The sequence below is a fragment of the Aplosporella prunicola genome, assembly GCF_010093885.1.
Source record: "Aplosporella prunicola CBS 121167 unplaced genomic scaffold K452scaffold_21, whole genome shotgun sequence".
Classification (NCBI taxonomy): domain Eukaryota; kingdom Fungi; phylum Ascomycota; class Dothideomycetes; order Botryosphaeriales; family Aplosporellaceae; genus Aplosporella; species Aplosporella prunicola.
The window spans coordinates 204,779-227,841 of record NW_022983549.1 but is presented as its reverse complement, the minus strand read 5'-3'; the positions used below and the strand labels follow the sequence as shown (position 1 = coordinate 227,841).

The 23,063-nt window shown below is 49.3% G+C and overlaps 9 protein-coding genes across 9 annotated transcripts; 6 read left to right on the top strand and 3 right to left on the bottom strand.

Moving 5' to 3' along the window:
* The first annotated feature begins 62 nt into the window (after positions 1-62).
* Positions 63-1,780, top strand: K452DRAFT_290096 (uncharacterized protein). Its single transcript, XM_033540941.1, has 3 exons — positions 63-379; positions 453-1,403; positions 1,470-1,780. The coding sequence occupies exons 1-3, from the start codon at positions 112-114 to the stop codon at positions 1,748-1,750; spliced, it is 1,500 nt and encodes a 499-aa protein (XP_033394712.1). The 5' UTR covers positions 63-111; the 3' UTR covers positions 1,751-1,780.
* Positions 1,781-2,229: 449 nt separating this feature from the next.
* On the bottom strand, positions 2,230-4,361 carry K452DRAFT_310959 (uncharacterized protein; the record flags this gene model as incomplete). Its single annotated transcript, XM_033543376.1, has 6 exons — positions 2,230-2,532; positions 2,588-3,150; positions 3,205-3,286; positions 3,317-3,897; positions 3,976-4,227; positions 4,307-4,361. The coding sequence occupies 6 exons, from the start codon at positions 4,359-4,361 to the stop codon at positions 2,230-2,232; spliced, it is 1,836 nt and encodes a 611-aa protein (XP_033394711.1).
* A 465-nt stretch (positions 4,362-4,826) lies between these two features.
* Positions 4,827-6,787, top strand: K452DRAFT_275933 (uncharacterized protein; the record flags this gene model as incomplete). The annotated part of the gene is made up of 4 exons (XM_033539259.1): positions 4,827-5,213; positions 5,278-5,762; positions 5,815-6,287; positions 6,342-6,787. The coding sequence occupies 4 exons, from the start codon at positions 4,827-4,829 to the stop codon at positions 6,731-6,733; spliced, it is 1,737 nt and encodes a 578-aa protein (XP_033394710.1). The 3' UTR covers positions 6,734-6,787.
* Positions 6,788-7,551: 764 nt separating this feature from the next.
* On the bottom strand, positions 7,552-9,645 carry K452DRAFT_79309 (uncharacterized protein). The gene is made up of 5 exons (XM_033547151.1): positions 9,090-9,645; positions 8,913-9,047; positions 8,531-8,857; positions 8,246-8,475; positions 7,552-8,181 (listed from the first exon to the last, which is right to left on the bottom strand). Exons 1-5 carry the CDS (start codon positions 9,283-9,285, stop codon positions 7,822-7,824), a joined length of 1,248 nt encoding a protein of 415 aa, XP_033394709.1. The 5' UTR covers positions 9,286-9,645; the 3' UTR covers positions 7,552-7,821.
* K452DRAFT_320640 (uncharacterized protein) lies at positions 9,260-9,933 on the bottom strand. The gene is made up of 3 exons (XM_033544340.1): positions 9,808-9,933; positions 9,679-9,753; positions 9,260-9,625 (listed from the first exon to the last, which is right to left on the bottom strand). The coding sequence occupies exons 1-3, from the start codon at positions 9,817-9,819 to the stop codon at positions 9,413-9,415; spliced, it is 300 nt and encodes a 99-aa protein (XP_033394708.1). The 5' UTR covers positions 9,820-9,933; the 3' UTR covers positions 9,260-9,412.
* A 707-nt stretch (positions 9,934-10,640) lies between these two features.
* K452DRAFT_310956 (uncharacterized protein) lies at positions 10,641-12,427 on the top strand (the record flags this gene model as incomplete). The annotated part of the gene is made up of 3 exons (XM_033543375.1): positions 10,641-10,898; positions 10,953-11,161; positions 11,221-12,427. The coding sequence occupies 3 exons, from the start codon at positions 10,641-10,643 to the stop codon at positions 12,425-12,427; spliced, it is 1,674 nt and encodes a 557-aa protein (XP_033394707.1).
* Positions 12,428-14,116: 1,689 nt separating this feature from the next.
* Positions 14,117-16,431, top strand: K452DRAFT_290090 (uncharacterized protein). The gene has a single exon (XM_033540940.1). The coding sequence runs from the start codon at positions 14,387-14,389 to the stop codon at positions 16,154-16,156; it is 1,770 nt and encodes a 589-aa protein (XP_033394706.1). The 5' UTR covers positions 14,117-14,386; the 3' UTR covers positions 16,157-16,431.
* A 505-nt stretch (positions 16,432-16,936) lies between these two features.
* K452DRAFT_328356 (uncharacterized protein) lies at positions 16,937-18,734 on the top strand (the record flags this gene model as incomplete). The annotated part of the gene is made up of 4 exons (XM_033544976.1): positions 16,937-17,177; positions 17,251-17,564; positions 17,659-17,946; positions 18,018-18,734. 4 exons carry the CDS (start codon positions 16,937-16,939, stop codon positions 18,732-18,734), a joined length of 1,560 nt encoding a protein of 519 aa, XP_033394705.1.
* A 1,865-nt stretch (positions 18,735-20,599) lies between these two features.
* K452DRAFT_300575 (uncharacterized protein) lies at positions 20,600-22,095 on the top strand (the record flags this gene model as incomplete). Its single annotated transcript, XM_033542345.1, has 6 exons — positions 20,600-20,998; positions 21,049-21,098; positions 21,156-21,429; positions 21,502-21,669; positions 21,725-21,915; positions 22,032-22,095. The coding sequence occupies 6 exons, from the start codon at positions 20,600-20,602 to the stop codon at positions 22,093-22,095; spliced, it is 1,146 nt and encodes a 381-aa protein (XP_033394704.1).
* Positions 22,096-23,063: the final 968 nt, after the last annotated feature.

Genomic DNA, 23,063 nt, shown 5'->3' with positions numbered 1-23,063 from the left:
TGGACTGGAACCTGTCTGCAACACCGCAGGCGTCCTATTTACACAGCATCTGCAGTCCATTGCATCCATTGAACAACTTCCGCACACAACCCCACTTCGTCGCAATCCGCCATGTCCTCTGATTCAGACCACCAGCCCGCCGGCCTGCCCGTTCCCAACCCAACAAAGTCTTTCTGGCACAGCGAGCCCAATGAGTTCCTCCTTGGGCACCGCACGACGCCCGACCTGCCCGCCGAAGCCGATATCGTCATTGTTGGCAGCGGCATCACCGGTACCTCGGCAGCGCGCTTCCTAGCCGAAGACCCACGCGCAAAAGGCCGCAGCGTCGTGATGCTCGAAGCTAGAGAAGCGTGCTGGGGCGCAACGGGCCGCAATGGAGGTCGTCATCACCGTCTAAACGACATTTCTGTTGCACAGTAGGAATTTGAGGCGCTAATGCTATAGCCCACCAGGCCACTGCCAGGTCCTGCCCATCGCGCGCGCCCTCGACGTAACCCAGTTCGAAGTCGCAAACTACAACACCGTGAAAGCGTACATCGAGGCCCATAACGTCGCGTGCGAATGGCGCAGCCTCACGGCCTGCCGCGCCTACTTCTCGCGCGAGATGTTCGACGTCGCGGAGGCCGAGATCGCGGGCCTGAAGGAGAAGGACCCCGAGCTGGGGAAGCTCGTCGCCGCGTTCTCGGACAAGGACAGCTTGGCTAAACTCCGCGTCCCGGCCGCCGCGGGCGCGACGACTTGCGCCGCGGCGGCCAGCCTGTGGCCGTACAAGTTGATCACGTTCATGCTGGAGAAGCTGGTCAAAGACGGGAAGCTCAACCTACAGACTCACACGCCTGTCGAGCGCATCACGCCTTCCTCCGACGGCGACGCGACATACCCCACGATTCTGCACACCCCGCGCGGCACCCTCCGCGCCAAACACGTCATCCTTGCGACCAATGGCTGGACGTCGCACCTCCTCCCCACACTCGCCGACCTAATCGTTCCCGTCCGGGGCGAGATGTCCGCGCTCCTACCGCCCGCAAACGCGCCCCGTCTAACGAGCTCTTACGGCCTGTGCGGCCAGAAGGGTCAGCCCGCGAACTCAGACGACTACCTGAATCAGCGGCCGTACGAGGGCGTGCCGAACCCCGCGGGGCACTACATGTTCGGCGGGGGCGACGGCGCGGCCGTGAAGCGGCGGATCGGGGCGTGGGACGACGGGGTCGTGGACGAGGGGATGGCGGGGTGGTTGCGGGGACGGCTGGCGCAGGCTGTGGATTTGGGTGGAGATGAAGTGCAGGGGGAGCTGCGCGCCGCGAATGAGTGGTCCGGCGTGATGGGGTATTCGCGGGACAACGTGCCGTGGGTTGGGGGCGTGCCGGGACAAAAGGGCGTATGGTTAGCAGGCGGCTACACCGGTATGTTTCCTTCTTCGTTTGCTCTGCTCCGTGCTTGGCGCAGTATTAAGCCCGCGTGATACGTAGGCCACGGCATGCCCAACGGCAGCCTCTGCGGCAAAGCGGTCACAGAGCTGCTCCTCGCCTCCGACGAAGGAATCGCCTCCTCTGCGGCCCACGAGCGCGTCATAAGCGCTGTCCCACTCCCACGCAGCTACCTCATCACTGAGGAGCGCATTGCTAAGGCGCGCAGGCTGCCGTCTGTCGAGCAGGCGGATCGGGACGAGGCCATTGGGAACCATGCCCGGCAGGAGGGGGAGCCGGGTAGGGAGCTGGAGGGCGGGGGGAAGGTCTGGGGGAAGATTTAGGGGGGTTTAAAAGGAAAGTGTCGTGGGATGAGGATTAGATTCTTGATTTAGAGTTTGAAGTGAGATACGAATGTGTCGATGTCGATGGTGGTGTATTGTTGTGTCTGGTTGTGTTTCGAGAGGGGGGTTTGGGGGCGAGGTGAATCAAAGGAGGTTAGGGTTGTATCTACTAGAAATATCTATCTAGGTATTAAGGTTATTCTAAAGATATAAATTAAAAATATAAAGGGCTAGGTAATTTTTGTATAGTTTTCTAGAGTATACTAAGTCTTTCTATACTACGCTAGATAAGTTATAGGCTTTAGAGAAGGCGTAGTATAGGTAAGAATAAAATATAAGATAACACTAGATAGTAGCTAATTTAATACTATAGTTCATATAAAAAATCTATTATAGTATTTGATCTAGTAGTCCGCCTAGTAGGCTAGGCTGTAGATTAAGAGCTACCGCTAAAAACGCCTTACCTAGACTCGACGAGACTAGCTACGCCCGCTACCGCCGCGGGCGGTGAATTCGGCCAGACTTGGACCACTGCTACTACCCGCAAAGAAATCATGAAAGAAGAAATTATCCGCAGGAGACGGTGCCTGACATAGATCTGTCTCTGGAAACCGGCGCCCTTTCTCGTACAAACGCCTTCCCTGTTTTGACATATAAACCATCTGGTACTCCCACCCCTCCCTCACAGTATTATACCGCATGTTTAAAATTCGAAGATATCGACCGCCCATAGGTGTTAGTAGGACACCACTACCTTTCTGAAACATAGGAGGTAGCATCCCCTAAAACGTGTCAATATCAACCGTATGAAACCTATCTATGGCCTAGGGGTCTAACCTGCTGATTTGCTATTGGAGGTCTTGGAGCGTTTGATGTACTGTTTTCTTTGGTACGAAGGGATGTTGTGCGGTTCATCCACCTCTTCCCATATTTGTGAGCTAGTGTCATGCTGATAAATCCACGGTCGGTGAAAACGAGGGATATTGAAGATAGCGAGCCCCGTGATTCCGCAGTTTTTGCTCCTTTGGCAGCATTGGAAAGACCAGATTCCTCGGTTTCTCCACGGGAAAGGGCAAACAACGCAACCCGTTCAAGATGATTGGCCAAATGGGTTGTCCGGCTCTTTATAAACGTATCCTTGTCAAGACAGATGGGACACCTTTCGCGTTCATCTTCAAGGCTGGCTTCGCCGAGTTCGACAAGATCCGGAATCTGGGTCTCCGGCAAGTTATCCGTGTGTTCAGTACACAAATGATCTGCTAGCTGCCTGGGAGTTTCAAAAACTGCTGCTGGATGCTTCATGTTCGGCCCACTGACTCCTCCTCCCATACATCCGATCCGCTTCATTACACTCGTCGTAAGTGCACATATACGGCTGAAGATCTCGGAATAGATGGTTTCTATAATTTGTTAGCTGTTCTCCTAAACCAGAAACGTTGTGTGCCTAGACTTACTTCCAGACTTGTCCCTTGCCGTAGGCTGCTGGAGATAGCACAGAGCAATAAGGACAAACCTGTGAATAGTTAGAGTGCTAATCTATAAGGACTGATGGAGGTATTTACTTACAAAATCACTGCCTTTATTTGCTGGCAGTGGTAGCAGTGGGACTTCAACCACATTGCCGTGAATATTCCAAGTGGTGCTTATGTACGAGATGACTGGCGTAGAGTCGATATTTCCTCTTTTTTTCTCATTATAAGCCGTGGTTAGTTCCGTATCAGCATAGCTTGTCGCTGTTTGAGCAACTGATTCTGGCTTGCCAGAAGCATGCAGCTTAGGAGCTTCTTCCTCTCCAACGTGAGATTGTGAACTCAACTTTGTACCGCCAAAACCCATCGGTGGGCCAAGGAAGTTCTGCGTTCCAGTCGCTAGTTTGTCAGCGTGTCTGCTCCAATATCTTATGATTCTTCGCCTGGTCGTGATTGCTTTTGTCAATCGTTCAAACAGGATTCTGTTTTGAGGCACATCTGAGACCTCACAGATGCTTTCAAAGAGCTCAGTCATATACCGGCAATCGAACTCCGCATAACGGTCGAATATGTCCGTTTGACCTTCCGTTAGATTCAACTCTCCTGATTCTGTTGAGAGGTGGTCCCCAACACCACGCAGCTCTTGAGTTGCCTCCATATCTTTGTGTTGATTCATGCCTGTATTATCAACATGAGTTAACCACTTCGTGATTCTAACTCATGTTTCTTCTTCAAATGGAGCATTGGTCAGGACACCACTTTCGTCTCCAGCCACCGAGACAAATTCTCGGTATAGAAGTGGTTTGAGTGAGATGGACCGCAGATTAGAATTGCGAATCTTGAACGCAAGCTTGTTCAGTTTACTCAAAATGTCGCGGATGCTGCATAGGCGCATTCCCAGTTCAGTTATGCGTCCGTCTTCGCCACTCTCTTCATCTCCAGAGTCGGAGTCATTCTGTGGAATTTGCTGCTCAAATGGTGGTCTCTTTTCGATAACCACAGAAATACCTGTAGTCATATCAGGACTTTAGTCTGAAAGTACAATAGTCCACCAGTAGTATTAAAGGCCTGAGCAAACTTGACTTACTTTCGCGCAGCTCGTCATTTAGTTGCTTCAAGAGCTTCAAGACGTGGTCTTGCATTATCGGGGAATCCCGTAATCGAAAGTCTAAAGAAACTCGGCCCTTTTGAAATGCGCCCAAGTTACCGCACCACACTCAATACCAAGTCAGACTAATATTATTTAGGTTCCAGCCTCGCATTACTCACCAGTAAAACGACCAGCTTGTTCTCTTATATCGCCAGGAGGCATAAATTCCTGGTATTCCGCTTTGGCATCAACCACTTTGCAATGGAGCAGAGCAAAGCTCTCCCTACAGCTACAACTATCTCGAGCGATATCTGCCATGATGAGTTAGGCCTCCAAGGTCGAGTAAATGGATTTGATGATGATTATGTTAGTGGAATGATCACAGAGGAACGAAATAAGACCAAATATCTATAAATAGATAGGTTGTACGAAATGCGGGGTAAATCTTTTCCTGGAAGACTTCACGCGTGGCAAACTTCCAACTTTTAGCCTCCCAAGTCCCAAACATCGAGACAACATGTCCGGAATCGAAATTGCAGGCCTCGTGCTCGGAGGCATTCCGCTTCTCATCTCAGCAATCGAACACTATAACGATGGACTTGAACCTCTCAAATGCTTCATATTGTGGAAAGGGAAGCTCTCTGATATGCTGCGCAAACTTTGGCATCAACATAACTTCTATGAGATGGCGTTGAGGCATCTTTTGCAGGGCATAGCGGATAATAAACAGTTGGATGAAATGATAAACAATATTGGGGCTGATCTGTGGAAAGATGGTGATATAAAGGAGAAGATTAGAGAAAAATTGGGTGTAGCGTATATGGGGTATTTTGATACCGTCAAGGAAATTGAAGATATTATGAAAGACCTCTGTAAGCACTTAAATCTCAACAAATCAAGCAAGGTTCGTGGTTCTCGAAACATTTGATTTTCAACAGTTGCTGACGAGTTTCAAACTGGTGGTGTAGGCAACTAGAAACGAACTCGAAGCATTTGTTATTGCAAACCCACCCAATTCTGGCCTACCCGGAAAACAACAAAAATTTCAGTTCAGGAGAAGGGTGGACTTCACCATGAAGCGGCGAGAACTAGCCCGGACGCTGGAACGTTTAAAATACTGCAATGATCAGCTATATGAATACCTTCAAAGAGCAGAAAAACTTGGAGAGGGGACTACCACTGGAACAAAATCAAGATCAAACCTGTCTTTAACCGTGAGGCAGGTTCAAACAAATGCGAAAGAACTTCACGATGTGCTTACACGGTCCTGGTGCCGCATTGCACACACAACCCACCACGCAAATCTGCTATTGGAACAGCGCATACAAAAGCCGAATAAGGAATTGGATGATGACAATGCGACTCACTTCACTATCTGTTTCCCGAATTGTTCTTCTGCTGCGGGGTGGCAGTATGCTGACGTGAGTGTAGCACAGGCGAGGCAGCCTTCAAAGTGAGTAACACTAAGGAGGAAAGACCGAATTACAAGCTAATACACTCTGCAGGCCTACAGGAAAGGTGCAGTTTTTGTTTACTCCGTCGGATAATTCTCCAGTTTCCGTACCAGGCAGGAAGACTTCAACACTCAGCGAAATCACAGACATCTGCAGAATATTGCAAGCAAACCAACCGAAAACAGGGCGCCTGGGACTTTCTTTAGACTCTGAAAGGAAGCTTCGAGGTATCTTCCCAGTGGACAAGCATCCGTTTGTCCTTGACGATGTTGCATCTCTTGAGGAGATATTGACACAGCCGCCTACGAGGAACGGAAAACCTGTCAGGATATCTATAGCCGACAGATATACATTAGCTGCTACAATAGCTTCTTCTTTAATTCAACTTCATGCCACACCCTGGATGAAGTACGGATGGAGAAGACAGGACATTATGTTCCCCATGAAGGATCGGTTTCGCGATTGCAATGTTGATTTTCAACAACCATTTTTATCAAACCGCCAATTCTCTCAAGGATCATCCGGTAAGTACTAAGGATCTATCACACTATAGTGTTGGACGCTAAAGCTGGTGATAGTTACCTGCATTCCTAAGGATGATGGAGACATATTCCTCGAACTTGGAACGATGCTTGCTGAAATTTTCTGCGGCCAAACCTTTGAAGAACGGATTCAAGAAGAATTTTCCTCGTCAAAAATTATAAAAAAAAAAAAAAAAAAAAAAAAAAAAAAAAAAAAAAAAAAAAAAAAAAAAAAAATCTCTCATCGTAGAGTACTTCGTCGATGGGTCAATGACCTTGAGCGAGAGGGAAACCTCTCATTAGCCTCGAAGGGTGCCATCTCGCATTGCCTTTTTTGCCCTGCAGATCCTTGTACGGACTTGGGTAATCCTTCAGTTCGGCAAGGAGTGATAGACAAAATTGTCATACCACTCCTGGCAGAGTTGAAGCATTGGCGAAGTAGTACCTAAACAAAACAGTATGCTATGGAAGGCTCTAAGTGACGTTCCCAATATTCTCGGTAGAACATGTATAGCTCCAGAACATAAAGACATGTTTGTTCAACTTATTTGAGATTACTGTTGGCTAATCAACATACTCAAAAACTACGTTAGGATTCTCAAAGTAAACCGAATACTGTCTAGACTAAGTAACGACTTAACATAACCAGTGACTATAAAAACTGTCTTAGCTCTGGTACGTCGTGGTAATCCCGGCTATATTTGGGCTGTATGCTACATCTTTTCTAGAATCCAGCATCTATTCTGTTTACTATGTTAATGGTAAGTTCTATGATATTCCGCAAAGTCTTCTACAATACCTGTTACTACCGGCGAGAGATGCGACTATAACCCGGTTATGTTTACTGCCTTACGACTAAAACTCGACAGAGAACACTGACAGATAGTACCGCAACACCATCAGCACCAGCTGCGGATCCATATGATTCTCCCAGAGAATCGCTATTGAACCTTTCTATAAGTCTACAGTAACATTTCCGGTGACTTACCTTTAATTCTTGAATTTATCGCCTTTACTATAGAGCCACAATACATTCACAATACATTCCAACACTCTTTATCGGCTGGCTCTTGGCGGGCTCATCAGTATAAGCATGGCCGTAAGCCCCCACTTTCTTCGTAATAGTTTACATTATCCGACAGCTCATTTAACACAGGTCACGGCAAGCGTGAACTGATGGTCAGCGTTTATGCGATTGGCCTCCAAAACAGCACTCCACAAATTCTCGGTTTCTTTGACTATACCAAAATTTTCAATTGATTTGGTGCCCTTCAAATTCTTAAAAAGTTCACGATATAGCCATTTGGTTTCCTTTCTAAGCTTTGAGACTTTTTACAACAAGGAATTGGACGGTGCTAAACATGCTTCCTCCGCGGAAAGGCTATTCCCTTGGTACATCGTTTCTCATTTGGTATTGCGACCAATGTTGTACTATTTTTGATGATTGATGAACGGCCTCGAGTGTTACGTATTGTACCAATGGAGATGTTCGACTGTGTTCATTGCTCCCGATACAGCTTGGTCTGTTTTATAGCTGCTAGTTTTGAGTCTGGAATTGGTTTTGATCGTTGCTTCCGAAGTTTGAGATGAACACAACCAGTACTGCGCAGTACGCGGCGGAAGCTGCGAAGAGTTCATGGCGCTTAGCCTTCGTAAGTAGCGACATAGCGGCTGAGAAAAGGAGTGTGAAGACGACGAGCACTCCGATTGCGTCGAAGGTGGATGATCGGTCTCCGAAGCTGGTGAGCTTATACATAGCGAACACTGGTAAAACAAGCAACACGAAAATTACGGATGTGATGATCACCGCGCAGAGGGTTTCAACGCGGTTAGAAGCGTAATAGAAGACGCACTTGTCTTCTGTTTTCTCAGTAAGAGCACGTGGTCGGAATATCATCTGTCACTAGCTATCAGTCACAGTCGTAGATCGAGACAACCCTATCATGCTAATTTATACATACCTGTAGAAGGCGACAATCGCACTTCCTAAGAGCGGCTTCGACTATACCGTCGAAACCTGCCCATTCGCGCCCTTGTCGGAGAGTGAGCATGTCCTCTTGTCTCTTGATGGTGTACCATTCTCTTTGCACTAGAGGTTTCTGGTTATGGAACCAGTTTGCGACACTGTTGAAGTCGCGTTTATTAGGCTTTTGGAGAGTGCCTATTCTTCGTGCTTTGTTAAGCACCTCATCTTTAAGAAATGTTAGAAAATTGTGACTTATTGGGGGTTTGCTGCACGGACTAACCGTATTGCACAAGCGTCTCTCGAATGTCTTTCAATATAACTCTGCGAGGTCTGAGTTCATATTCATCTTCGTCAATGTCTTCCCTTGGTTCGGAGTTTTCTGATTCAAGATCGTCTGTCTTCCGTGATCGAAGTCGACGTGCTGTGTCTTCGATTTGGCCGTCATATGAATCCCTCTCCTCAAGTTCTTCTTCTAATTCTGACAACTCATACTGTAAGTCCAGGAGGACTCTTGAGTGTAGGTAACCAAATCCGCGATATATGCTGAAAGAAGGATCGCTGGTTTGGAATGCTGCGAGTCGTGGATAGCCCAAAGGGTAGTCCTCCACTAACAAAAAAGTATAAGAATGGACTTTCTACGACATAACTTCACCTCGTCTCACCTTTCTTAGTTTGGGGTCTCAAACACAGTGACGCATCCTTCGATTTCCGCTTGAATGAAGGCAACTTCCATCGTTTTGCTTTTATTTTTGAGATGTGTAATTGGGAATAAGTCCGCATAGAAGACGACCATGACTCTATTTTGGTTAGAGAAATCGCAAAAATCAATGGCAACATACTGCTTCTAGTAGGTGATCCAACCGCCGTCGCCGTTCCACTGTCGATATGGATGACGCAATCTCGAGGACGACCTGGATTGGTTGAGGGGTATGCAGAAGGCCCGCAGCTGACTTTCTCATCTGCAGACAATAGTTGGTTGGACATAGCTTGGCAAGTAATTTTGAACAGAACTAGGTTGGACTTCTGGCTCGCCATAAGAGCACTGATGGTGATTCCTTGAGCTTATAACTGGTCTGCGCAGGCTCACCGGCTCCCCTCAAGTCAGCCACGTTATACCCACTCGGCAAAACGTGCATGAATGTGACTGCAGTGTATTCCGAAGCTAGCGGTTCTTAACCCTCTTCAAATCAGATTCATCGAACCACTCCTTCCCCTCCTCAGAATAGATGGCCTCCCTAAACTCTAATTGGTACTGCCAAACCTTTCTCTGTTCGTTGTAAGATATCTTCAGGATTTTAAATATCCTTGGAGCCATGGTCCCGCCAATGACTACTGACATTCTGACACGGGTGCCTTCTTTGAATTCTGACGGGAGCTACCAAGCACTCTTGTAAGCGCACGCTTATTGGTTGATTTTTGAGCACTTACAGCATTGGGATTAGTGGATAACTTAACGCCAGACTTCTTGCGTTCCTCTGGGCTACTAGCGAATGGTTGATCGACCTTTGCCACGATCAGTTAACGAGACTGGGTACATGAACGGGACCGGGGGCCTACGGGTCCCGACATGATGGCTCTTAATTGAGTGAGCCTTGTGAGTATGAATACAAGGCGGATTTCGAACAACCTCTAGACAGGCTTGCTAAACTTTAGTAGGAATTTGTTCGTCTGCGTTCAGATTGGATAGCCTTCCCACTGTTTTATCATATGAAGATATGCTCTGCGGCTTAAGAAGACCACCCTAATTCGTCAGAGTGAGACATAAGCAGAGCACGGAGAGACTAAGCAGCCATTGTTGCCTTGGGCTAATTCCCGCATTATGGATACACAGCGGAGCCCCGAAATAGCGAATGGTTGCCACGCGATGATAGTGCTATGGTTTCAATTGGCGGATCCCCACTTCGCGTCAAGGCTGGAAAAAAGAAGGCAAACAAGGCTTGCACTGCCTCGCAGAGCTGAAAGCCCGCGTGATCATTGTGACCCGATGATAGCGGGGTAGAAAAAGCAATATCTATCTCCGCACCACCCGTTCTCGCTTCACGTGAGCGCTGACCGAAATAAAAACTGCGCCAACACATATTGTGTGCCTACTGCCTTTCACGTACACACCACAGCCCTCTAAGCGAATAACGCCCACTTCCGGTGGCTTCGAGGGCTGTGAATATGGCTGATTCGCAAGTTGGACGGAGGTAGCAACAAGGCAACAAGGCAACAAAGCTGAAATTCACTTGCTTATGTTCTTTTCTTAGACAAGGCTGTCACCATAAGCAACCATTGGCATTTCTTCAGAGATGTCGAATAAGAATTAAGATTACTGGCATAGTGATTCTGCGAACTATAGTTCGTTCACTGTTTCGCGGACTGATTGACTCGCTTCGAAAACCAAAGACATGACGAACGACCACCAAGGGCCACATTTGGTGGCAACTTCCCCTATATCCTATGACAAATACTTCAATGGCACGCTCGAAAACAACCGACAGCAGACTACACTTACCGAGAAAGTTGATGAGCGAGTTGTTCAAATGCGAGAGCAATGGGAGAAATCCACGCGCAAATATCAAGACGCTTCGAGCGGTTACGCGCAGGTTGCTGTTTTGATTGTCAAGTGGGCCGACCATCTGGATAACCTGAATTGCAAAGATGAGGTATGTTGGATTTGTGCTGTATCTTGATATCGTAAGTTACTGACGACTCCGCAGGTTGTGAGAATCAACGGGCTCTTTCGCGACAGCTTTAATTTCGAAACCAAAATCGTCGAATTGGATATCAAAAGAAAACCCGACCATCAGCTTCACAGTGCAATGAGTCTGTTCATTGAAGAGTTCGACGGCGCAAATAATCTTTTGATCATTTACTACACCGGACATGCTGCTTACAATGAAGACTCACGCGAACTCGAGTTTTTTGCGTAAGTCAAAAAAGCATTTACTACTCCGCAGGTGCACGAGAGTTGACGTTAGGCTTTAGCTCGGACTCAGAGAAAGATTTTATCGAAGATGCAGCAGAAATCAAAGCCCGAGCCAAATGGACAAGCGCGGAAAAGGGTATTCTGGACGGACCTTTGGAAGCTGACGCATTGGCTATTCTGGATACTTGTTATGCAAGTAATGCCGACAGTAAAGGTGATAATTTAGGCGGCAGAGCATATCAGCTACTTGCCGCAACTGGTTTGGACAAGCAGACAAATGCTCCAGGGCCGAAGTCATTCACCACAGCATTCATCCAGTCAGCCAAAGAATGCCTGGAAGAAAAAGGTACCTTCAGCTTATGGGGAATTTGTAACCGTATCAACCGGAGACCCGAAAGGCGGAATGAGCCGTCACACTTCTACGACCGTATGAAACACTATGATCGACAAATATTTCTGACTCCACTCGCAAAAGACAAGACGAAACGGGAAGAAGAAAAGAAAAGGATCAATCAGCGCCCCAGTGCCGCATTCCTAGTGTTGGAGTTTGGTCTCGAAAAGAAGTATTTAGATGGAAAAGAGATCGAGGCCACGGTTAAACACCTTACAGACGCATACAAGACATCTAAGCTAGGAACTCAGAATATTCGCTGGTTGGGCTACAGGCCCCGGAGGACGTTGAGTCAGACAGTAGGACCTGCCATGCTATTGGGAAAATGGCGCCGACAGACCTTGTCACGCGCCAGCCAAAAGCCATTGACATTTGGAAGCCCTGTCAACCAGGCCGATGAGAGGACTGTAATAATGGAAGAGGCAGCGCAAGATTTACTCAAAGAGAAGGAGAATGATGGAACCGGACTCCACGACCATGATCGCCATTTATTTCACGCGGAAATCAGTCTTGAGGGACCCTGCGACAAGATCATCAACCACACGGCGGACCCTTTCAACAAGCAGTCAGCTCGTCGAAACAGTGCCGCAAACTCCTCCAGTCAACGGTCAACACGTCAGAATAGTCTGGCGGAACCAGAAAGCCAGCACGTGACTGGCCCGGACGGGCTCATGAAAGCCATACCGCCTACTGACGTGAATCGGCCACTGTCTGATAAAATGGTATATTTCGGTGTTGTTATAGCCTTGACCGTCCTAGTTATAAAAGGAGACCCTGTTGGTTTTGTGGCAGCGGCATTCTTATGGCAAACTGTGAATACGTTGCTGGGAAGGTTGTATTCTGGGTTTGGTCGGGGTTCTCATGGTTTTTCGTAGTGATGTCTCGCTTGAGAAATGGAGTTTCTCGTTGATCTAAATGGATGGACCGGACGGACCGGGCTTGGTGGTAGGCCCTCATCCTGCTAATACCATCCAAAATTGGGAAGAGTCGACTGAGCCGAACATGGGAGCACAGAAAGGACTGTGGTAGCCATCAACTATGCGAGCAGATGGATGCACCGTGCATTACCGCATTGGAAGAGTTTGATCCACTCCAAGCCAGACGAACGGAACCACGTTCATACATCGCCTTCTCAACATCTCCCTACGGCGGTTGTCAATAACCTGGAGAGTATCAATATCGAGAAGGTAGACGACGTTCACATCACCATCGCGAATGGCGATGATATAGCCGAAGCCATTGAGCTGCCCCGAAGTTTATTTTCTTCCTCCGAGGACGCCCGGCACAACCTTCCAGGAAGATCCAATCTTGACAAAGAGGGCCTGATCACCATGTCCACGGCTGAGAATAGGGAAATCGTATTTGCCGTTATAATTGCACTGATCGGAACCAGGAGTTATCTTGGTTTAGTTGTCTCGGTTTTCTTGTGGGTTTTCTTGAGAAAAGTGAGAAGAGAACATTAGCTAGTCCTCTTTCCCAATTTTGTATGGTGGTCCTGTTTGTACTCTTGTTGTACCAGCGTGCCTGAGGAATTCATCTTCTGTGACCTCGCATAAGGCGTTAACGGGTTTCCACTACAGGAACAAAATTGACTAATTCAATGACATCTCTCAAATGATTAGTGCCGACGGCCCATGAGTCCCCTGTCTCAAGCTGAAGTAAGGCGAGTGTACATACTCGCAGAACAGCCAAGTGAAACCGTTCCATGAAACCGCTCCACAGCAGAATCGAGAAGTTATAAGAACACTTACGGGCCAGCCAGCATACAATCCCCGGAGTCCGCCTGAAACCGAGCGCACGTTTGACGCCTTCAACAGGCTAAATGCTGTAATAATCTCAGAGGGATTTTTCCCGCCTCATGAAAGACACGTCATAACGGTCATTTCTTGGAACTGCCAGGACTCAAGTTGGCGATCTACCATCAGATTAGCCCTGTCGAACACCCAAACCGGCATATGACTGGTCAGGGCAGGCTCACGGAACCCGCACCGACCACCAATGTGGATCAGTCATTGCCTGATAGCATGCTTATTTGGGGGTCGTTATTGCTTTGGTTGTCCTAGCCAAAACGACAGCCCCATTTAGCGTGATAACAGTAGGAGTAGCGTTCTTACGGGACTCGGTGACTCTGTGAGTGCAATGTCGGGAGCTTGAGGGAGGAGGGGTTGAGCTGGGCATGTCTCGCTTGAGGGAGGGAGGTTTGCACTGAGATCTGAATGGACGCCACACAGTGCACACGAGGATGACCGGAAGGACCGGGTTTGATGGAAGGCCTCCATCCCGTGAACACCCTCTCCCTCTTCCCTGTAACCCCAGGATTCGGGGCGGGCCCACGGACACGTAGCCCGTGACTCACCAAGACCGAAGCAGTAATGCAGAGCAGTTTGATCTGCCCATTTAATTGGTCAGGCGCGGTCCCGGGACCTGTAATTTCGTGGGGTGATGTTGTTGTAGCTAGCGGCGGGCGCATTGGACGAGCGGAGGCTCGGCAGCTCGGACCAGGTCGGTGCGAAAGGCTTCTTGACCAAGAAAAGTCCCTTCCCGTCCTAATTACAGTCTTTCGTCACACCACAACACCGTTCCCCCAGCCGTATCCCTCCGTCACGGTTCATCTGCAGACCGAGCCGCGCTTTATAGATTCCTTCAGCCCTAGCTACACTCCGGCTTTTCACTCCACACGACCCCATCCTGCGCGCGCGCACCGTTCCCTGTCCGGCTGATGGCATGCTCGTTGCCGCCGCGGCACGCGACCTTCTCCAGATAACACGCACGCCAGCCGGCGCATCTGCCGACAAGGATTCTTCAACCTCGCATCCCCAATCGTCATACCAGCCATGGCTTTCAACTTCAACTGGTCGCCGTTGATAGCAGACACCTCGCGTGCCCGCGAGATGCTGACGGCGGCGCTGAACAAATCGCCGAAACCTCCGATCATTGTTGACGACATCATCGTCACCGAACTGAACCTGGGCGCCGTGCCCCCGGAGCTCGAGATACTGGAGATTGGAGACCTCGCCGAGGACCGATTCCGTGGCATCTTCAAGATGCAATACTCCGGAGACGCCTTCCTAACGCTGAAAACCCGCGTGCAAGCAAATCCTCTAAACACCCTTCTTTCCACCAAACCTTCCTTCGCATCACCGCAACCTCTCGCTGCCTCCGCCGGCCTGACGATTCCGTTACAAATAACACTTTCCGATATTCGTTTGTCCGGTTTCGTCATACTGGTTTTCTCGAAGAACAAGGGTCTTACCCTGGTCTTCCGGAACGATCCGCTGGAGTCGTTGAAGGTTTCATCTACATTTGATTCGATACCGTTCGTTCGGGACTATCTGCAAAAGGAAATCGAGAAGCAATTGCGAGTGTTATTCATGGAGGATCTTCCGGCGATCCTTCATCGCCTCTCACTTCGACTTTGGTCACCAGAATACCAGGAGATGGACGAAAAGGTTGTCGCAAACGCGACAAGGAGTGGAACAGATTCCCCTGCGCCGGTGGACCCATTCGCAAGTCCACCGCAGGATCCGGTCGATGCGTTCGGCAACCTTCTTGACGATAATCAGATCTCCTCCTTCTCCTTGGACCCCCCTTCCGAAAACCACGCATCGTTCTCGCAGAAGAACCTATTGCGTCTTGCTGCATTGACAGACTCGCACCGCACCCTTTCCCTCTTCACTCCGTCGATTCGCGATGCGGTATTCCGTGCCTGGGCTGGGGCTGCCGACCGTGTTGAAACTACCGGTACACACACCTCTCCGCTTACCCTGTCGACTCTTTCTCGCATTCATTCATCCTCGGGTCTTGCAACGCCAGCGACATACAGCGTTTCAGATGGCACGGACAATGGCAGCACTTTGTCGAGACCCACTTTCGCTAGTTCCAGCTCCACATATGGAATGAACTTGGGAGCTGGCAGGTCTCGCACAGGCGCTCAGCGGAGACCCAAGCGAAGAGTAGTCAACCTGCGCAAGGACAAGACTGAATCTGATGCGGCGAGTGTCACTACGGACACTACGACGCCTGAACCGAGTGTTCAGCCCTCGGAGACTTCATCCATCCTTCACGAGGCGAAGGAAGAGGAGCTCGCGACACCGCCGATGTCTCCTCGTGGCGTGAAAATTGAGATGCGTGGACGCCGCAGCAGCGTTGACGAACGTCCGGCAGTTACACCTATCGAGGTGTCGAGGAAATCAGCAATGTCACCTTCGGCGGCCATCCATCAACTCCGTGATTCTAAGGAATCTTCCCGCTCTCCTACAAAAACATCTTTTGGTGATAATTCATATTTCAACCACGCCGCCACAAGTTCCGCCCCGCCTTTCCGCACCTATTCCATGGACAAGATGTCCTTTGCTCATCAAACCGCATCCCCCTCGGGCCACCGCCTGGCGGGCTCGCCGCTTCCGTACAATGAGGCGGCGTCGTCCGGTGGCATACTCGAGAAGGCGTGGATGAGGAAGATGGCGACGGAGATTGCCAGGAAGGTCCAAGACGAGAAGGAGCGTGAGAGCCGGCGCAACAGCGGCGTGGCAGGCGCTTCGGCGGCTAGTTTCTGGGACAGGCAGGAGGAGGATATGGACGCGCCTCCGGCCTACGCTGCGTAAGCAAACCCCAGTTGGATCAAAATTGTCCATTTTCACGAGGTTACGATTGCTTTACTGTAGTCTTTCGTTTGTATTTCTAGTGTGCACTAAGCGTGTAGCGGGCGGCTTGTTTTGCATTTCCTTTCTTTTCTTTCTACCTACAAAAGTTTGGGGAGCGATTCCCTTGGGCGGGGCTTTTTTTTTCTTGACCATTGTTATTTGATACCCTCTTTCTTTGGAGGCATTGGGCTTTTGGAGGGTAGGTAGCAAGCGAGCAAAGACATTCTTTTTCGCTAGTGAATGATCTGCCACCGTTGGTGTAGCTCCCGCGTGGTCGATGGCACGCAAAGATCCATGCGAAGACCCCCTATTCGAAACGAGCAGCACGGTGGTGATGCGGCGGCGCTGATTTGCTGCCGGGCGGCAGACCCTTGGTTGGCGATTGCACACGGACAGCAACAAAGTCTCAGTCCACCGCGCGCAAAGACACCCTCACTAGCTTCCCCGCAACGCTCGCACCTGGGATCAGAAAAATTTCCCCCAGCGCGCGCCGGTCATTTCGGTGCTCGTCATTCGCTTTGCTGTGCCATTGACCCTCTTTTCGGGCCCCTCTTCGCTCGTCACAGCTGCGCAAGCTCGCACGTACACCGCCTCAACACTGAAACAACCAGCTCCCCACACAAAACTACCAAGCGTGCTGCTCCACGCATGCCACCTCATTGCCAACCCCTCTGCCAGTCCTCGATGCCCGTTTAAGCACACCAAAAACGATTCAATCACGTTGACTTGCCGAGTCGAGCAATGGAGCACCAGCCTGTATCCCCGGCAACCGAGGCCCGCGTCCTGCTGGACAAGGACCTCAACGCCGCCGCCATAGGTGCCGCAGACCCCTATACTCCCTCTCCCGTTGACGAGAAGACGCCTTTGCTCGTCAGTCGTGCGGGCAATGACCGTTACCTCACCGCACAGAAGGCGCGCAGGAAGAATGTTGACGACAGCTTGCTGGGCACCTTCTGCGCCTGGGTTGAGGCCCACCAGATCGGTAAGTCAACACCATTGCCTATTCATTGGCGTCTCATTTGAAAATGCCACAAGCTAACTATAGTCGTATTCAGGCCTCTCGATAAACCTGATGCTCCTCCTCTCTCTTACCCACGTCTGCTTCCCACCTCTTCGCACCCTCACACGCAAGTTCTTTGAACTTTCCTACTACGATGCTTCCAGTGGTACCTACACCCAGGGCTGGGACGACCTTCCGCTTGTCGCGTTTTGGATTGTCGCTTTCACGGCGCTGCGGGCCGCTACCATGGATTATGTGCTCAAGCCGCTGGCGCGCAGAGGTGGCATCCAGCAGAAGAAGGCAACTGTTCGGTTCGCCGAGCAAGGTTGGCTTCTGGTGTACTATCTTGTATTCTGGCCACTTGGAATGGTAAGGCAATTGTGTTTTGTTGAATCCGATTTCGCGCAATTGTTCTGCGATCTGGCGACATACCATTTCGAGCGATCAGCTAACGTCAATTCAGTACATTTATTACAACTCTTCCTACTGGTTCAACCTCTCCGAGATGTGGACCAATTTCCCGACGCGCGGAATGAGTGGCACGATGAAGTGGTACTATCTCGCGCAGTTCGCTTTCTGGCTGCAGCAGATCTTCGTCATCAACATGGAGGAAAGGCGCAAAGATCACTGGCAAATGTTCTCGCATCATATTGTCACGAGCGCTCTGATTTTCATGAGCTACGGATATTATCAGACGAAGGTTGGGAACGTGATCTTGTGCATCATGGATGCTGTGGATATCTTCCTTTCCGTGAGTATACTCTGGATTGTTTTCTGCGACCACAGAATGAACTTGTCAGAGCTAATCGGCCGCGAATTTAGACCGCCAAGATCCTCAAGTACCTTGGTTACCAGACCGCCTGCGACTTCGCCTTCGGTATCTTTATCCTTACCTGGACTGTTTGCCGCCACGTCTTCTACATCGCCGTCTGCTACTCCATCTATTACACTGTTCCAATCGTCATGCCCTATGGATGCTACAACTCTGCCAATGGCGAGCTGCTGCCTGACTCCCCTTCGACGCCTGCTGATGGAGGGAACGATATCATGCGCCATGTCCTTGAAGCTTTCCGTGAGCCGGGCGGTGTCGTCTGCTTCAACGAGAACATCCGCTGGTCATTCTTGGGACTCCTCGGAGGGCTGCAGGTAATTACGCTTGTGTGGTTCTGGATGATCGTGAAGGTCGCGTGGAAGGTGCTCTCGGGCCAAGGCGCCGACGACACACGGTCCGATGACGAAGGCGAGGACGAGGAAGAAGATGAGGACCTCGACGATGACTACGAGCGCCAAAACCCGCAGAACGAGAAGGGCGAGAGCAAGAGCCCGATGGCGCTAGGTCAAGAGCCGCGGCCGCTGGAAGAGGAAGTCGGCGTTGAGGGCCTGCACTTTGTCAAGGGCACTGCGACTCCGACGTCAAAGCGGAGGAGCGAGCGCCTGAGCTCCAAGCGGGGCTCGGGCATCGCGAGCGGCATCTCGATCCCGGGTCACGGAGACCGGAAGGAGCTTCTGGGCCGGATCGGCTGCGACAAGCCGTCGTAGAGGAGAAGGGCGCAGTGACGCAATTACGCATCGTAGAGATAGACACGAACGGATTGGGAGCAAAGTCGGCTGGTGTATGCGGACGGGCACCCAGCTGCACAGCTACAAGGCAATACCAGGACGAGCACGACGGAGGGCTGGACGCTGCTGTTATCCGTCAAAGGCGGCATCCATCACGCGCCCTTTCCTCGCTGCGGACAGTCCGTTGCGGGATTTCGTTTTTTGCTTTTGATGGGGCGTATATAAGGATGTTCTCTTTCAATTTTTCTTTATCATGCTATCTCTTCCCCCCATCACCATCTTTACCTGTCATCTTCCACGTCGCTGTCGTTGTCGCCGTTTTCTTTTTTTTCTTCGACTTCTTCGACTTCTTCTTTCTCTGCAGAAAAGGCATGATTGCGATGATTTGGGACACGCGCGCACGTCTGGTCCATTGAAGCTGTCTGTCTAGAAAATCACCATACCCCTTATACAAGCATATAGAGCGCAATGAGGATGAGGGGTGGAGAAGGGGGTGGATTGAGGGGAGGTAGCAAGGTAAATGGGTGAATGGATAGGGTGGGGGCATATGTAGGTGGGTTGGTTGGTCGGCTGGTAGGTGGGTAGGCGGACGGATGGGCTTTCTTTTTCTTTTTTTTCGGTAGGGAAACACAAAATGGTCATGAATTTCTTTCTTTTTTAAAGGTTATGTTGTCATGGTTATGTTGGTCTCTTTTATCTCGGATTGATTGATTTATTCGCAATACATCATTGTCGTCTTCTGTTGTATGGTTGTTGGTGATTATTGTGCTTTTGGAGTGGTGTGGTGGATGGCAGTGTATGAGAGTAGAGAAAGAAGAAGAGGTGTGATCAAGGTGGCTGAGCTTGGGATCAAGTGGAAGGGAGCAGAGAGATTGGTAAGTGCGGCTTGTTTTGGTTCTTGAGACATTGCTAACTGGGCAAGGTACACATGGAGGCCGCTAATTTCAATAACTTACTCCGTATCCTAGCGTCCGCATAGTCTTTACCGTCGTTCAACTACGAACGAGTTTCACCGTTCAGCGAGCGCACCAACCAGATGGGCTCCTGAAAGGCAGTGATTTGGCGGTGATTTACGTGTTTTGATGTCACCGAGGGGGGTAACCCACTAAACAAGGACGCGCTTTGACTGGTACGCTCGCGGAACGGTGAAACTCGTTCGTAGGTGAACGACGTTAAACCATCTATCTCATTTCTTAAAATTTCTAACACTTCATCCCTCCACCTTCACTAAACCCTCATTATTACACTTCACCCCCTATTACTTTCTACGTACTCACTTCTTCGCTCTCCAATATTCTTCCGTAATTTTATACCTCAACCCACATGCTCTTCAAAGCTGCAGAGTTCTTAATGATTACAGTTTATCTTTAGTCGGTTGATGCCCTATCCTACTTTTCTCCAGTGGGAGGTAACGTCTGATAGGTAGATCTAATCCTTTCTTCGAGACGCTTCTAAGTATTAGAGCGTGAAAGGACTACCACTAATAAACAAAAGGATATTAACAAACCTGTCTGTTGTACGGTTACACATAAGGCGCGAGGAACATTAATCGTTCAGTCAAGGGCGTCAGCCGACCTTCTCTGACTTTTTTTGCTTTTGGGCTTTCATCCCTGCAATACACTGAAAATCCAGCCTGATCGTTTTGACTGGATTGCATATGCATGTAAAATGCTGATGTTCGCCAATTAAAGAAGATCTCCCATGCTGACCCAAAGGCAGCAATGCAGGAATGAGAAGCCCATAGGCGCCAACCATGCAGCTGCACAGCCCCCTGCGAGCTTGCTCATAAGCCGACTTCCCCTCTCTCTATCGCCGCCAGCCTTACTCACCAAAAATCTCACATCATGTCGTTTGGCATTGGTATCGGCGACGCGATCGCAGTGGGAGAACTCTGTTGGAAGCTTTATCGACAAGTATACGAAGTGTCGCGCGATGCGCCAGATGAACTCCGATCGATTAAGGAAGAGCTCGGCGATATGGCCAACACCGTCCAAGTTCTAGTCGAAGATGCTAAAAACCCAAATTCGCCGCTTGTCCAATCTGGACCCGACTGTGTCAACACTGCAAACAATATACTGAAAAGGACTGGTGAAGTTCTGGGTCAGCTACAAGAGTTCTCGGAAAAACATAGTATTCTGCGGCCTCCTACCGATGGAAATACGCGGAAGAGATTTCCGAAAGTGGCTTGGGATAAAATAAAATATGCGAAAGAATTACCAAAGCTCAATGATTTGCGGGCAAAGGTAGTTATATTTTCAAGTTATCATCTATGCCCAGCTCTGACATTTATCAGCTCAACTATCAAAACTCTCAGATGAATTTGCTCCTACTTTCTATCAACAAGTAAGTTTACCGCTAAGATCTCTTCCATTTATCTTACAGGATGCTGACGATCTATAGCTCATCTTTAGAGCGGATACAGGCCCAGAACCAAAAGGTCATAGACTCGATCGAAGAAATAAAGCGGTCCATGAACATACCGGGACCCTTCTCTCTTCAATCTCAAGGAAAAAACCTAGGAGATTCCTACCAAGCGGCCACAAAGTGGTATGGAAATGCTTCCTATCGTGAGCTGGCACGTATCATTGAAGAGAAATCCGAGATGGCTGGCCAACTATGGACATCAATTGGCATTGACAACTGGATTCAAGCAGGGAAATGGTGGCTAATGAAAGTAGGCTGTTCCATGTTCCAAGTCCATCGTATATATTTTCAGTTTTTGGCACTAACACATTCTTTAATGTAGGCTCAAGCTTACCTTTACACTACACCAACCAACACACAAAACTATTATCAAGCTCATGCAGATCTCTTCAAGGCCTCTTGGATACTCACAGATAGAATCCCGCAGCATCCACAAAGAACCTTCTTCTCGACTGGATCCCAGAACTGGTCTATCCTTGATCTCGCGGATGTAGGTGATGGTTATCAATGTGTCAATTTGAAAATTTTTAACAAGTTCACTTTAGATTGTCAAAGCCGAGCATCAACGAATTGAAAACCTTGCACTATTGGGGCCTGGTGTCGACCGATTACGCAACTGCAGTTTGAACATATGGACGTCAGCTTCGAAAACTCTACTGGTGTCAAGCGCTTTCTCGGCAGCAGACGGCCCCGTATATCGTTGGAGAACTGGAGCGGGAGAGATTGTATACCAAGAGTACGTTTTCAACTACACACATAAAATTTTCAGCTCTAAGATAGTGCAGATTTGCATTCTACACATTGAAGAACCTAGACCAAAAAGTAGAATCACTCATACTCTTGGAACTGAAGGCACAGAGTCGAGAACTGGACCTCCTTGTTCAAACTTCTGATGGCCAAGATATCCTCCGAATAGACAGTGAATGGACTTGTTGCTCTCGATTTCATGTTCGATACAGCGCCGAAAAGCTTGTCCATCTAACACAATCACTAGTGTCTAAGGTGCGCGGTGTGGGCCCTTCGGACGTGAGGAAATTAAAGTCAGAAGGAACTGTGAGAGTGAACGGAGAGAGTTTCACGTTCGTCGATCTTATAGGTAAGGTTTTGCCGCTCCTTAAAGCTACTGTCACTAAGTATTTCAAGATGCTCGATTCTTCGCCATCATTTGTGAGGCAGCACGCGGGCTTCCTTTCTATTCTCCGTGCGGCACGTTTACTTCAAGATCTCTCTATGGACTCGCTTTATTGCAAAGATTGGGTGTTGCATCACATCAGTCTTTCAGATACAACTGGAAGGACTCCACCCAGATGTTTCGAGCCGACATCGAGACCATTATCTACAAGGCTCGTCGAGGAGGTGCCGTAGCAAACGATGAACAAAGTCACCTGATAGACTGGTGGCAATTCGGTCTGTCCGCTGTCCAGGAGTATGAGCGCTTAGCTCTTACAGCACCCGATCGACGGAAATTCAAGAGAAAACCTTCCGTACAGGCTTTGCTTTTCTGGCTATCACCGTCATCGGAAAGCCGTTTGGCGCTTATGGATTTCATGGATAATAATCTAGGTTTCAACCCGCATGACTCGGAATTTCTGGAAGCTGTCATCCGGCAAAGTGACGCAGATACCCTGAGGATACTTTTCAAGCGCCGGAATCTAGAAGACCGGCTCAAAATGCTGGATTATAGCTTCAAGTCAACATTTATCGACTCTGGAAACAAAGCTATGTTGGGAGTGGTTATGGAGTGTATACCCACCCAATTCTATCGCGACGAACTCTTCACCAATCGATACAGATATTCCTGGATACCAACGACAGTAGCGGGATTGCTTCTCCAATTCACTGGCAGGGTGGCCCATTATGGCTTTCTGAGATCATACTTGGCAC